The sequence below is a fragment of the Branchiostoma floridae genome, chromosome 4 (genome assembly GCF_000003815.2).
Source record: "Branchiostoma floridae strain S238N-H82 chromosome 4, Bfl_VNyyK, whole genome shotgun sequence".
Taxonomy (NCBI): domain Eukaryota; kingdom Metazoa; phylum Chordata; class Leptocardii; order Amphioxiformes; family Branchiostomatidae; genus Branchiostoma; species Branchiostoma floridae.
Window position 1 is genome coordinate 28,499,126 of NC_049982.1, and position 12,973 is coordinate 28,512,098.

The 12,973-nt window shown below is 40.3% G+C and overlaps 1 protein-coding gene across 2 annotated transcripts; it reads right to left on the reverse strand.

The window, feature by feature from the left end:
* Nucleotides 1–353: 353 nt before the first annotated feature.
* On the reverse strand, nucleotides 354–12,921 carry LOC118414738 (docking protein 2-like). 2 transcript variants are annotated; one of them, XM_035818950.1, is made up of 8 exons: nucleotides 12,751–12,921; nucleotides 6,046–6,496; nucleotides 5,187–5,343; nucleotides 4,414–4,564; nucleotides 3,459–3,591; nucleotides 3,022–3,072; nucleotides 1,802–1,900; nucleotides 354–1,217 (listed from the first exon to the last, which is right to left on the reverse strand). In XM_035818950.1, exons 1-8 carry the CDS (start codon nucleotides 12,805–12,807, stop codon nucleotides 451–453), a joined length of 1,866 nt encoding a protein of 621 aa, XP_035674843.1. In that variant the 5' UTR covers nucleotides 12,808–12,921; the 3' UTR covers nucleotides 354–450. The 2 variants fall into 2 exon arrangements, with proteins under 2 accessions (XP_035674843.1, XP_035674842.1); XM_035818949.1 differs by having other exon boundaries at nucleotides 355–1,217; nucleotides 1,802–1,906.
* Between the last annotated feature and the right edge of the window lie 52 nt (nucleotides 12,922–12,973).

Genomic DNA, 12,973 nt, shown 5'->3' on the forward strand with positions numbered 1-12,973 from the left:
TCATTCACATATCAAATAAATCTTGATACTGATTATCAATACATTTCATAATAGGCAGTCTTGTACATTTTTCGTACCGCAGGAGATACAATATGCGCAGTGGGGGACAACATTTAACAGACAAATGAAATCTCAAGGGTTATAACTTTGTTGTCATCTATCTACAATTTTTCTGAATATTTTAAAAAATGGCAATTTTGGGTGTTTGCAATAATTTCTACAAGCATGCACCACTTTGGAAATGCCTGGCTTAATTTGGCCCAGTGAGATACCTCTGTCAGACCAATTTTTTTCAATGCCTCAGGGGCGGATCCCCCCAAACTAATGCTTTCAATTTGTAAAGATCTTCTAAAACTATATGCATATGTATTCCTAGTAAATTAGTGTCATAAGAAGCTGCAGAATTGTTTGATACATTTCACCAAACTCTTCCGTCTAGTTTACCTCAAACTAATTTGGTTGGAACTGCTCTGTGGGCACTTCGTCATAAATATGTTTTTCCGTTGTCCCCACAGGAGAATACGGCCCTTCTAGTACGTGGTAAACTGGCCCCTCCGAGTCCTTGAATGACGTTCCCGATATTGCGTTCTCCAAACGATCATAGGTCTCGTCTGGCTCCTCCTGGTAATTAGACGGAACTGTGCTGTACAGGGCACCGTATTCGCCATCCCCTGCCACGACTGGCTTATTCTTCTTCCCTTCGGGACTGAAATTCAGACTATCATATGAACCATCGTCTGCAGACTGCATCTTGTTAAACTTTGCTATCATTCCCGTTATTTCTCTTGGAGGCTCTTCGTACGGGGATTCTACAACCGGTTTCCTGGCTTTGGGAGCGTGTCGGGGTACAGGAGGTGGTGGGGCAGGCGCCTTTTTGGCTGGCTTGCCTGGTGGCTTTGTGAGCGCTTCCGTATCCTCGTAAACCCCTTCATCATCCTCAAACCCTGGCGGCCTGTCGGAGTGCATCTCCGTTGGCTCTGTATAGTCCTCGCTGTCTTCCCCAATGGCCGGCGGTGCGTCGTAAATGTGATCCACTCTCTTCTTTGCTCTGGGCACGACCGGTGGCGGTTTCGACTTGCTGGGTACGGCAGGCACGTGGTAGTCCTCCGTGTTGGGGTCAAAGGTGGCAGAAGCGAGCTCCTTCTCTTTCACGGATCGTCCCTGCTGCTTCCAGGCCTGCATCCGCATCTCTGCCTCCGAGTACTCAGGTTCAACAGCTGATATTGTGCATTAAAAGTGAAACAGTTTCATTTGTAAGGACGTCATTCTCATTATCTTAGCAATAATACATGTACAACTGTAATATCTTTTACACAATACAAAAACTACTCAAGCAACTGGAATTTGTAAATAGTCGAAGCTGCTCTAAAATGTGCAAATACTGTTATATTCCATATATTGCTAAAAAGAGATACCTGAAATCTGAATGTCGCTATAAAATACAAGTATTATAATAATAAGTCAATTTCAAAGTCAAAGAAAATGCAAACTAAAGAACAAAAAAAAAGAATCTATTGCTAAATATTGTGACTAAACTGTGTGAAACTTTACTTAAATGTGTTTGTTCAACATTACTGACCACCGTTTTTCTGCCAAAACGCATTTTTTGCAAATGCTCACGTCAGTTTTGGGGTTCCAGGAAGAACCAAAAACCTCAACTCAAGGCACCCCCTCCCCCCCCCCCCCACTTTGCAATATGTAAATGTAGATATAATAGAATCAACATGTCATATCAGTTCAAAAACATGACACTGTCCTGAAGCATAGAGACAATAGGAAGAAGTTACATAACCATACATACCTGGTTTAACATCACCAACTTCTGCATAGTAGTCTCCCAGTGGTTCATACAGGTCTGACTCTGGAACTTCAGCCTTCTGCGACAGCCTTGGTTTCACTGCTACAACTGACCAGAAATTTCAGTCAGCAAAATTCAATTTACGCTATATTAACAATGGTAAAGAGACTCTTTTTGCACAACTGTTGTTTTATTTCCATCAACGACATTTTCAGTGTCACCTTCCTTAGGTGATTGGTCCACATGATGGTTTGGGACAGCATCTTTGGCATTTTTCCACTAGACGGCGATCGCGCTGCGCTCTCACTGCGACCTAAATAGAATATGTCTAACCTTTGCTTTCACACTGGGTATATCATACAAAACGTAAAAGTGTGACTTAGAAGAAAGCAAAATGCAGAAAGTGTAAAAAGATTCCTTTCTTGAGAATTTGTTGAGGGATTATGTCAAATTTTAGGTCACAGAGAGAGTGTGGCAAGAGCGCCGACCTAGTGGAAAGGGCATATGAGCAGCGACACCTATCACTGCAGTACAAGGTAAACCAGTCATATATTACCCTAAGAAAGGTGACAGATGGTCACCGAAACGTTGGTGGAAATATTCACACAACGGTTGTGTAAAAAGAGTCTCTTTATTCAGTGACATACAATGTTACACAGAGCCTATTATATGTTATATTTCTAAAAGCTTCTTGTGTTTGTTGAACTTGAAGGTAGAGCACAATACGGCCGTGTATTCTGTATCACCATGGACCATCAAACCTGCATAAGGTTACAGAACCGAACAAGTGTGATGCTGAATTACATCATATACAAGTCTTTTATGTGGGGTTCAATGACTGCTAAACTGACTACCGGTATGCTAAATGGCTTTAATCCTTTTGGCATAACGGTTTAGCGTCAGGGTTTGTGATCTAGCAGCACTGTGTGAGTCAGGATATTGTTTCTCTCTGTTTCTACTCTCTTCTTACACGTCATACCAAAACACACAATGCGAAATGCTCCAGTTAAGATTAGGTTGAGAAAATTTCTTCAAACAAACAATTATAGCAACAGCAATTCGAAAGGCCGTGTCAGGTATTCAAATACAACATGTATTTGACAGCCGTGCATTTGTGCATGCAAACTGTGTTTGGGTGATTCTGTGGATGAAGCCATTGAGCCTGGCATGAGAAAAAGAGGAATAGTAATTATAGATAATGATAGAAAGAGGTGGGTGCATACCTGGTTTATTGACTTGTTGATACGAGCTTCCATCACTTGTTGGTCTTGGTGCTGTACATGTGTGGAGATTTAGTGGATCAGGGTGACAATTTGCAGTGATATGAGTGATGATGATGTGGGCACAGCAAACAGAAGTCAGGAATTAAATGTGAAAATCAACATGGCAAGGAAGAATCACAGAGTGATACACAGTCAAACCAGGTCTAAGACCATGAAAATGTATCCTCAATGTACAAAATCTTATGTGACTTATGCTACAGTCACATTTGCACAGGTGCCCCTGGCCGAGCTCTGCTCCATTTTAACCTTCTATCATATCAAACTGGACAGGACTATATTCTAATGGCCAGGATTGACTGTAGAACTACTAGTACTAGAAGAAACTGCCAGGCAATGTGATGGTCATGTCTAACACAGAAACAACTTTCGTAACATACCTGGAGGTCTGGCCGGCCTTAGTGGCATCTCCGGTGGCCCGGTTGACTGGGGCCTGGTGTAGTTTCTTGGAGGCAACGTTGGGTCCCTTTTGATGAGAGTTTCACCCGAATCTTTCCTTCTCTGACTGGGAGCCTATATCATTGCGGCACAGAGAAAATTACTCATGTTCTTATCTCATCTGTTTTGGGAGTATTCATTACAATACTAGACGTTCTTCCAACACAACGGTATACATACAGGGATGAACGTTTCTACGAGGCATAAAGGAGGCCATATACATCAGGGCACTCCAGCCATCACTGAACAGAGATGGAGGCATCATAAACTTTCTGACATGTTTGACCAATTGTTGACGTCGCGTATCCATGAAATCACATGTTAATACAATCATGTGTCTGTAACTCTCGCGAGTTTACGTTCTTAAGTGATTGGTCATCAGTATTGATCCTGAAGAAGTCAACAGTGGCCCTTGAAAATTTGATCCATGTATACCTTTGTGTTGAAAGAAAGTTTAGCATTAGGCCACACCAATTTAATCTCTTGGTTCACGGATTCGCTCGCTCCTATTTTTTGGGGAAAAAAATAAAAATAAAAATTACCACTCAAATTTTCACCATTAATGAAACCATTCATCAACTTTCTGGTGTAGCAAATTGGCCTTTATATTATAAGCTCCTTAAAGTGTGGGTACAGGTGCTGTTACTGTACAATAATAGTGTTTTTGTACTTTTTTCAAGCTGAAAACATTTTTTCCTTGTGTTTTGGATTAGCCTTTACCTTTACCCCAACCATTTTACAATTTTTATTTTTATTTCGCCCTCTCGCTCCATAATTTTTATGAAAAAATCCGTGAACCAAGAAATTAAATTGGTGTGGCCTTACACTACCTTTTTATCTTCATTTGTATTAGCTATAAATAATCTCTAGGTTTTTTTAAGGTCTTGAGATTCTTACGTCCATTGTGATTGACGCCCTCCCCTTGACGAAGGCATCCACGTTGTTGAAGATACTGTTTCCCTCTGTGGTGGCAAACTCAAACTTGCCCTCCCCACTCGCACACTTCCTGCCTGCTTCCAGGGAGAACTGGGTCTTGTCTCTGCCGTACCTTCAAAGGGACAAAGGAAAAAACAGTGAAATCATTTGTGAAGATATGAAAGCAGAAGTTTTGCTGCAGTGCCATAGAAAGCCACTAGGGGGACATTATCGACCACAATATGAGAGCCAGCAGAAAAAATGCATTGGACAGAACAAGTAAAAAGTTCCCAATAACTGATATTCACAGTTATTGGGAGATATTTTATTCGGTGTGCTGGTTTAGGGAAGGATGATGTATCAATAGGCTCAATCAATTATGATGACTGTGTATTGTGTACATGCGTATTAAACAATACACACCATAATTCAAAGAGAAAGTGATGTCAAACCAGTTTAGCTCACTGAAGAGTTAAACAAGTTGTCACGAAGAAGAAAGATGCTACGTACAGTATTTACAGGTTCCTTGTGCTGGGGAAATTCCCCTCACTAGGCTCTTTTTGAAAAGGACATTGAACAGTGGACATTTGGCTTAACATCCAACATCCTAAGGACTGCAACCCTTTCTGGTAGCATGCTCTATGTCATGAGGTGAAGGACAACAGCAGGAATCAAACTAACAGCTTCTAGTTCCAGAGGCAGCCAATACTGGCCATGGACTGAGCATGCTATGCACTAATAATGATCTGACTCACCTGCGCAGATATTTGTAAGGCCAGGTGTAGAGTTCCTCGTTAGTACGTCGGTCCTGCAGTGACAGATGGGTGGGGTTCACCTGTAACAGGTACGGCCCGTCCAGGTCACATCGCTGTGCTGCCTCTGTCAGTCGCACTACCACCTGGTACGACAGACCTTCAAAAAGAAAGATAAATTTGAATATCAACATGTCTAACAAATCAATATGTCAAAAGTTGAGTGCAGTTCAAAATCCTTTGAAATTTGCTCATTTTTTATCAATATTCAAACCTTTGGTCCAATCACAAGAAAACTGAGTGACGATGAATTTAATTGTATTTAAGGCCTTAAGAGTAGTGGGCTGTTATCCACTGTGTCTAGGACACTGGAAGGTGGAGCCCATCCCTCTCCTTCCACTGCCTTTTACCTCATCAACCAAAGTCAGGTACCCATTTTTACACCTGGGTGGAGTGAGGAAATTCGCTTAAATGATGTCTAGCCTGGAACGGCATGAATTGAATACTTGACCCAAGCCACTCAGGCATTCAATGTCACAGTGATTTTGACCCAAGTTTAAAGCCCTCTTTGCAGTGCTTTCATTGTGAAATTTTGATAAGCCTGAATGAAACTTCCAATATTTGAGAAATGATCATTAAATAATTTCTACAATGTATTTTGTTCTGAATCAAATAAGAATCATCCATAACATCACTTATCATTTGCCTAGTACAGTAATTGCTACTGGTACAACATGTTATGTTCACAGTGAATCTTAAGGCCGCTGACTGTAAAACCACTCACCTCACCTGACTGTAAAACCATGTAACCATACCCTATATTAAAATGCCCCCCTCCAATCAAGTATCAGTTTTTGCTTACTCTCTTGAGCGGCATAGATGACGTTGTCTGCCATGCCACTGTACTCCTGAGCTGTGGCTCCCTCAGGGGGTTCTGTGGCTCTGTAGGGTGGAGGCTGTGACGAGGGGATCTGTGGGGGGCTGTATGGGGGCGGTGCCGCCGCGCTACTGTCAGCAACATTGGGAGAATTCCCTCCAAAAACCGCCTTACACAGCTTCAAGTACCAATTGTTGAGGAGCTTTTCCGTCTCAGCAGCGAAGGAGAGAGTCTTGTCAGGAAAAACGATATCGATGACGTTGGGTTGGGATTTGTGCTCGGCGCTCGGCGTGATGGCCACGCAGTCCTTGAGGGGGATGATCTTAGCCCCTTTTGGACCCTTCTTGGCTTGTTCCTGGCTTTCGAACTGTAGGAGTCGGACCACGCCACTACCGCTGGTGGGGTACAGCAGGAAGTAACGCCTGCTCCAGATTTTCTGTAAAAACATAGCAAATAGGAAATAAATGACTGTGAAATATTCAATCTTTGACAAAACTATATATATATATATGTCCATTTCACACATCCACGCTCTTGGGCCATTCTTGGGATCTTGACTTTTGGTCCTGTGCAAAAGCTCACTTCCTGCAAATGCCAGCCTGCCTAAGACCTTTCCAAGACATCTCAACCTTCCCATCCTGACAGTCTCTGGTTACAACTCGGACCAGGAACAAACTTGGACCCAGGCCAGTACTAGTGGCAACCAAAACTTGAACACAAGACAAACAAGCAGACCAACAACATTATCTCCGTGTTCACATGTTTTGGGCCTGCTTATACCATCTTGCCCAAAAGGTGAAAAGGCAGTTGATAAATAAAGGCAGTTCCAAATTTTGTATAAGGAACAGTCATGACACTGAAAAAAGATTTCTTTTGGTTCATTCTTCCTTCCTTTTTTTATATTATCAGTTCATTGATCAGTTCAGGTGGACATTTTTCTCTACTTCCTGGCCATTTGTTTAGAAAGGACACTTGATCCTTAAGGGCACTTCCTCTTCCTTCTGACATCTTATCTTGTCACAAGACCTCTTCCACAACGACTAGTCGGACTACTGCAATTACTTCCTGCTTTGTGATGCAATAACACAAATGGATGTTTGCTAAAGACTTACATTAATAAATATGGGAAGTTAAATAACTGAGGGTCTGCAAGGCATTAAAGGTTAAACAGTAAATTTATTGTAGCCTGGTCTGCAATACCAGTTAGTAAAGTAAAGAGGTAAAGTTAGGACACTTACAATAATAAATTGAGGAGCATTCCCATTAGCACGATAATGCTAGATTTGCACATCTTGTAAAACTAGGACACTAACAATGCCACAACCAGACAATCACATTCTACCGTAACTTTTGGACAATCTAGCATTTGTCCAAGAAAATTTGGCTGCATTCTGAATAACCAATTTACACATGTACATGTATCATAGTATGTAGAATTACAGCGTTCTCATTCTGTTGCGCTCAACAAATAATCTACCAAACAATTTGAGGTTTGAAGGTGGACTGACTTCTTCAAATTCGACGATAACCGCCATCGTTTAAGATTATCTGTGGAGCGTAATCGGTCACAAAGTCGTTATACCTTGCAGCGAAAGGTATGCAGACCTCCTACATGACTGATGTACAACGTAGAATAGCGAGTTGACACGGTATGTGGCTTTTGGTTTGCTTTGCATACCGCGTAAACACACCAAGTTTATACTGAAGAGCACAAACTGCATACCTAGGCCACACCAGTTCAATTTCTTGGTTCACTGATTTTTTCATAAAAAATATGGAGCGAGAAGGCGAAATAAAAATAAAAATTGAAAAATGGTTGGGGTAAAGGTAACGGCTAATCCAAAACATAAAGAAAAAAGTTTTCAGCTTGAAAAAAGTACAAAAACACTATTATTGTACAGTAACAGCACCTGTACCCACACTTCATGATGGTCAAATTTGGCCGAAAAGTTTCCATTCAAACACAGAGTATCGTGTTACCGGGGCTCCCGCGCGGTCCCCGCGGAGGGCTGACGGTGACTGAAACATCTTCTAAAATACAATGTATCGTGATAGTTTGAAAAACAACCTCTCGCACGTGCCTCGTCGATATTAAATGAAAACTGGCAGTGTGACACGTCAAATCTTACCGTGTACGTGTGCTACACAGTTTTGTCTCAATGTCTTCTGAAATGTGCATAGTTGGTTGATTTAGAAAGGGTGTTCGGTGTGCCAAAAAAGCAAATACTTAGATTGGTCCTAAATTTGACTGAAAATCCAAATCTTTTATTTCATATAGGTAATGATATTAAGATCAAACTTTCTGTCTTAGGGATTTTTCAACTTCTACTTAAAACTATTTTTATAGCCAATATAAGGTCGAAAAATCGTCATTTTTTCAACTTTTCACACTCAAAGACTCGTAATTCAAAATTGCCTCCATGTTCCAAAAATCCCTAAGACACAAAGCTGGAGATATTAGTTGTCGACAATATAAGTCCTGAAAGAGTTGATTTGCACGCGTTTTGCAAGCGATTTAAATACCATGTTTGGTCCTATGTTGAGTCGCACTGATAGTGACATAGAGTAATTGATACCGCCGTAAACAAGTGTTGTAACATTCAAGGTCACCAATAATGACGCCAGCAGCTTTGTTACATGTCACATGTTCCAAACTAAGCGGCAGCAAAACCAAGCTTGCCAAATAATGGTTTATATTGTGAAAATGTTTGTTTTTCTTCTGACGCAAGGCACCCGGGAAAATGAGGGCGTTTTCTGCGTGTTTACTGTAACAACCTGCGGGTGACCTCGGATGACCCCAAATAGAACGCCCGTTCTGTTCGATCACGCCAGCGTTCTGTTCGATGGAAGATGATTCGTGTTCTAAATCCCCACATAGAAGTCTGGAAATTTTGGGGCCAAATTTTACCATCGTGCTTTAAGGAGCTTATAATATTAAGGCCAATTTGCTACACCAGAAAGTTAGTGAATGGTTTCATTAATGGTGAAAATTTGCTGAGTGGTAATTTTTATTTTTATTTTATTTTCCAAAAAAATAGGAGCGAGCGAATCCGTGAACCAAGAAATTAAATTGGTGTGGCCCTAGACAGATTTATAACATATTTGATCCACTCAAACTGAGATGGACCCCCACTCTTCCGATAAGTGTGGTAGGTTCTTTAAGGTGTGCTCGAGGTATAGCTCTCCTCAAACACATGTAGGACCTTCATTCAACAATCCTATCCGAGGAAAATTTCCAAGCGAAAGCTAGGTTCCCATTTACACTTGAGTGAAGAAAGGAAATAATTGTTAAGTGCCTTTCTCAAGGATACAACATTGGGACCCATCAGGGACTTGAAGTTGAACTTGCAACTTAGTTCCTCCAGGTTTTCAATCAACAACCATACATTATAACGACACACCCACGGTTCCAACTAAGGCATTAAGGCATGTTAAGTGGTCACGACACACTGTTTGTTAACTTAAGCTCCACAAAACTGCTGTTTCCTCAATTCCAAATCTTTTATCAGACTGTGACCCTAAACAAAGCAAAAACTGGGAAGAAAAATAAGGTACATTAAACAAATAAATCTTGCATGATATCTTATCAAATGCAAATTGGGGAATAGAGCTACATTGTCAGTCCTGTATATATAGTTATTTACAGAAAAGACATTGACATAATGACCAAGATTTGCATATGTCTATGGTACACAGTTGCCTTAGTTATAATTGGAGGCTGCTTTGCAATTGACTAAGCTGTAAGCATAAAACCCAAGGCAACAACAAATTTGTCAATTATACATTAGCTAGACATACAGCTAATATGTACATTGCTTACAATCATGCATACATCTAGAACCTGCAAATACAATAGTTACATGTAGGACATGGTAGATTTATTTTAAGTCGTTCTACAAAGGCGAGTTTCCCATTATATAGCAGGGCTCGAAATTTGTTTTGGGGATTAGGTGCACTGGTGCACCCTGCTTAAAAAATTGGGTGCACCAAAAAATTTTTGGTTGCACCACTTAAATCTAAGTAATAACCTAATAATAAAACTTAGTTACAGGCTATCAAATCCTTAAACAAGTACCATGACAAACATTTTTATTATCTCTCTAACACTGAGATGTCAAGAATATGATGTACACTAGTATTCTTTGATATCTTTATGTTTAAAAAAATATTTGGGTGCATCCTGTATGTGCACCCACAGAAAATAATTGGGTGCACAGCTCCAATTTTGGGTGCACCTGGGTGCACATGCACCCAGTATTTCGAGCGCTGATATAGCTTGTCTTGACCAAGAGCTTGCTGTTAAATGCTAGAAATTCATAGAATAGCGATGCATTTATCATGTACTTCCTGTTTATTTCTGTCTTAAAAGGAAGTCAAAATACATGAATTGTATATGAATTACCTTTTCATTATTACCGGTAGTACAACTCAGTAATATCTTAGTAGAGAGATTATTTCTTTACACACAGAAACATAAAAAAATGCAATATCAACCATGATGTTCTTGCTTTTGTTTTTATACAAACAAGCTTTAAAAATAAGATTTCATCTTCAAAGAGACTTAGATAAGAGCATGTTTTGTATGTACACTACACAGTGGTGATATGCTTGTGTGTGCAGTGGTGAAAAATTAACTTCCATTTCTAGGAAGGGGTTGACATTTGGAGCTCATAAAACCTCCTCTAAAAATGTTTAAAACACTGTACTGTTACCATAGTCATAATCAGTATTAGTATAAAGGTTGTCCTGTAGTCTTTGGAGGCTGTTGGGACAGTGGGTTGTTTGTTATCCACTGTGTCTAGGGCACGGTATTGGAAGGCGGAGCTCAGCCCTTTCCATCAATTACCTTTTACCTCCCCAACCAAAGTCAGGTGCCCATTTTTACACCAGGGTGGAGTGAGGAAAGTGACGTCATAAAGTCCCTTTTGCCTTACTAGTAAAGACATAAAGTCTGGCCATGGGAGTGCAAGGAATCAAACCCATGATCACTCGATCTTGCATCTGTTAGCCTATCCTCTCATTCAATGACACAGTAATTTATGTGCTGCAAACTTGAATGAATTTACCAACAAATTTGCAATGCTAATAGATTTGACTCTCAGGAGACATTAAGCTAAAGAAACAAATATTTTGGTCTTTTATTGCGTGAACTTTGCCCGTACATACTGGAATGTTGACATTGTAAACAACATTGTACTCGGACGTTTACAAATAAACGCCCATGTGCAATGTCAATAAAGTACATGGTATAGTTGATTTCGCGGTTCAAATGGAGAATACAAAGAGTTTATTCTTTGTGAAGCCAATACTATGTAAAGAGTGAATGCACATGCCAAATATACCTTGACAGTCAACTTCTTGCAACAGAATTTACAGAATCGCACATAGTTTTCCATTTGTCACCTAAGCAACTCGTCAATACAAAGGCAATACAAATTTCTTAGACAAAAGTTACAGAAAAACGAAATAGGACATTAGCAAACATGTTCCAAATACATAGAAGGCTTTCAAGCTTGTATTCTTTTTAGCTACATCACTCTGATTTTGCACAAATTATATGAATACTTAACCATATACTGTCTTTTATTAGTCTTAAGTACCAAGAAAAAAAACACAGCAGATACTGAGATAGCTTTACTGCAAAATTGGGACTTTCAGAAAAAAATACACCACAACAAACAAACAAAAAGACCCCTTCAAAAAAAACAGAAAAACAATGACAACCAAACTGCAAAATTTCTGATTGTCTTGTGGCTAGGGTAACATTGTTGTCTTAAGTTAGAATCTTAGAATCCCTGACAGGTCCCAATGTTGTACCCTTAAGAAAGGCAATTTACACCTATTTCCTCACCCGACTCAGGTGTACAGTAACACGCGTACCTATCTTCGGTTAGGTACGTCCTCTCATATGGAACATTAAGTCGGAGGCCCCGTGTTTGAGGAGAGCCACACCTACCACCTCTAGCACCCACAACAATTTTATATCAAAAAGAGTGTATGCTAGGGCTGGGTATCGGTACAGCGTACCGGTACAAAACCGGTTTTTCTTATTGGACCGGTCCAGAAAAACCGGACCTGAAAAAATTAGGTGGACCGGATGTTGGACCGATTAGAAAATTAATAGATTATTTCAACAGGCATTCACACATTTTGACGCTTGTAGGTGGAAGAAAATAACAAGAGTGAAGTAGAGTAGAGTTCATAGTAATTTCTACCAGGTTTTACAGCCAATCGTACAGGTGCAGTTAGTGTTGAAGGATTTTAAAACGCCGGTGTAAGTCTAATACTCCACCAAACAGATCTATTTGTAGTGAAATGGACCATTGGTATGAGTCATACTGCATCAGGTCCAGGTTCAGGTCCGGACCTGGACCTGATCCTTTGGACCTGAACCGGACCTGGACCTGAATTTTCTGTACCGGTACCCAGCCCTAGTGTATGCCAATCCCAGTAAGAGTGGATCAAACCTTACTGTACAGTCTTACAATACAAAGCTTTTATTTACTGTACAAAACTGTTAGGCCTAAAGGCTCTTTACATCTTATGCAAACAAAAACATATGATTATGAATTGGTAACTGGCAGTCCCTGGTACCTAGTACAATTATTAGTTCACACCCGGAAGTAACCCACCCAAAAGTCTAAACTACAAAACCAAAAAAAAATGCAAAAACAAACATTTCAAACTCACTTTGATAGCCTTTTGCGATGGCACAGAGAGGTATCCTCCCATCATGGGACCCTCCATGGTTGGAAATCGGGGATTTCACGTGATTTTTTAGGACAAAACCTTCAGGAAATGATTCATACTGCCTAAAACCCACTGGACCTGAAACTTTCAACAACTTCTGACTAGAATGTTCCAAACTGTTAGCTATAGGGGTGTAAATATTCGAAATATACACATAATACTA

Excerpts from the sequence above, each read along its gene's own strand:
- LOC118414738 (XM_035818949.1), bottom strand. The coding sequence starts at position 12,807 with ATGGAGGGTCCCATGATGGGAGGATACCTCTCTGTGCCATCGCAAAAG. Across the intron at positions 5,344-6,045 it reads CATCTATGCCGCTCAAGAGA|GTCTGTCGTACCAGGTGGTA; the intron begins GTAAGCAAAAAC and ends TTCTTTTTGAAG. Across the intron at positions 3,073-3,458 it reads AAGGCCGGCCAGACCTCCAG|CACCAAGACCAACAAGTGAT; the intron begins GTATGTTACGAA and ends ACACATGTACAG.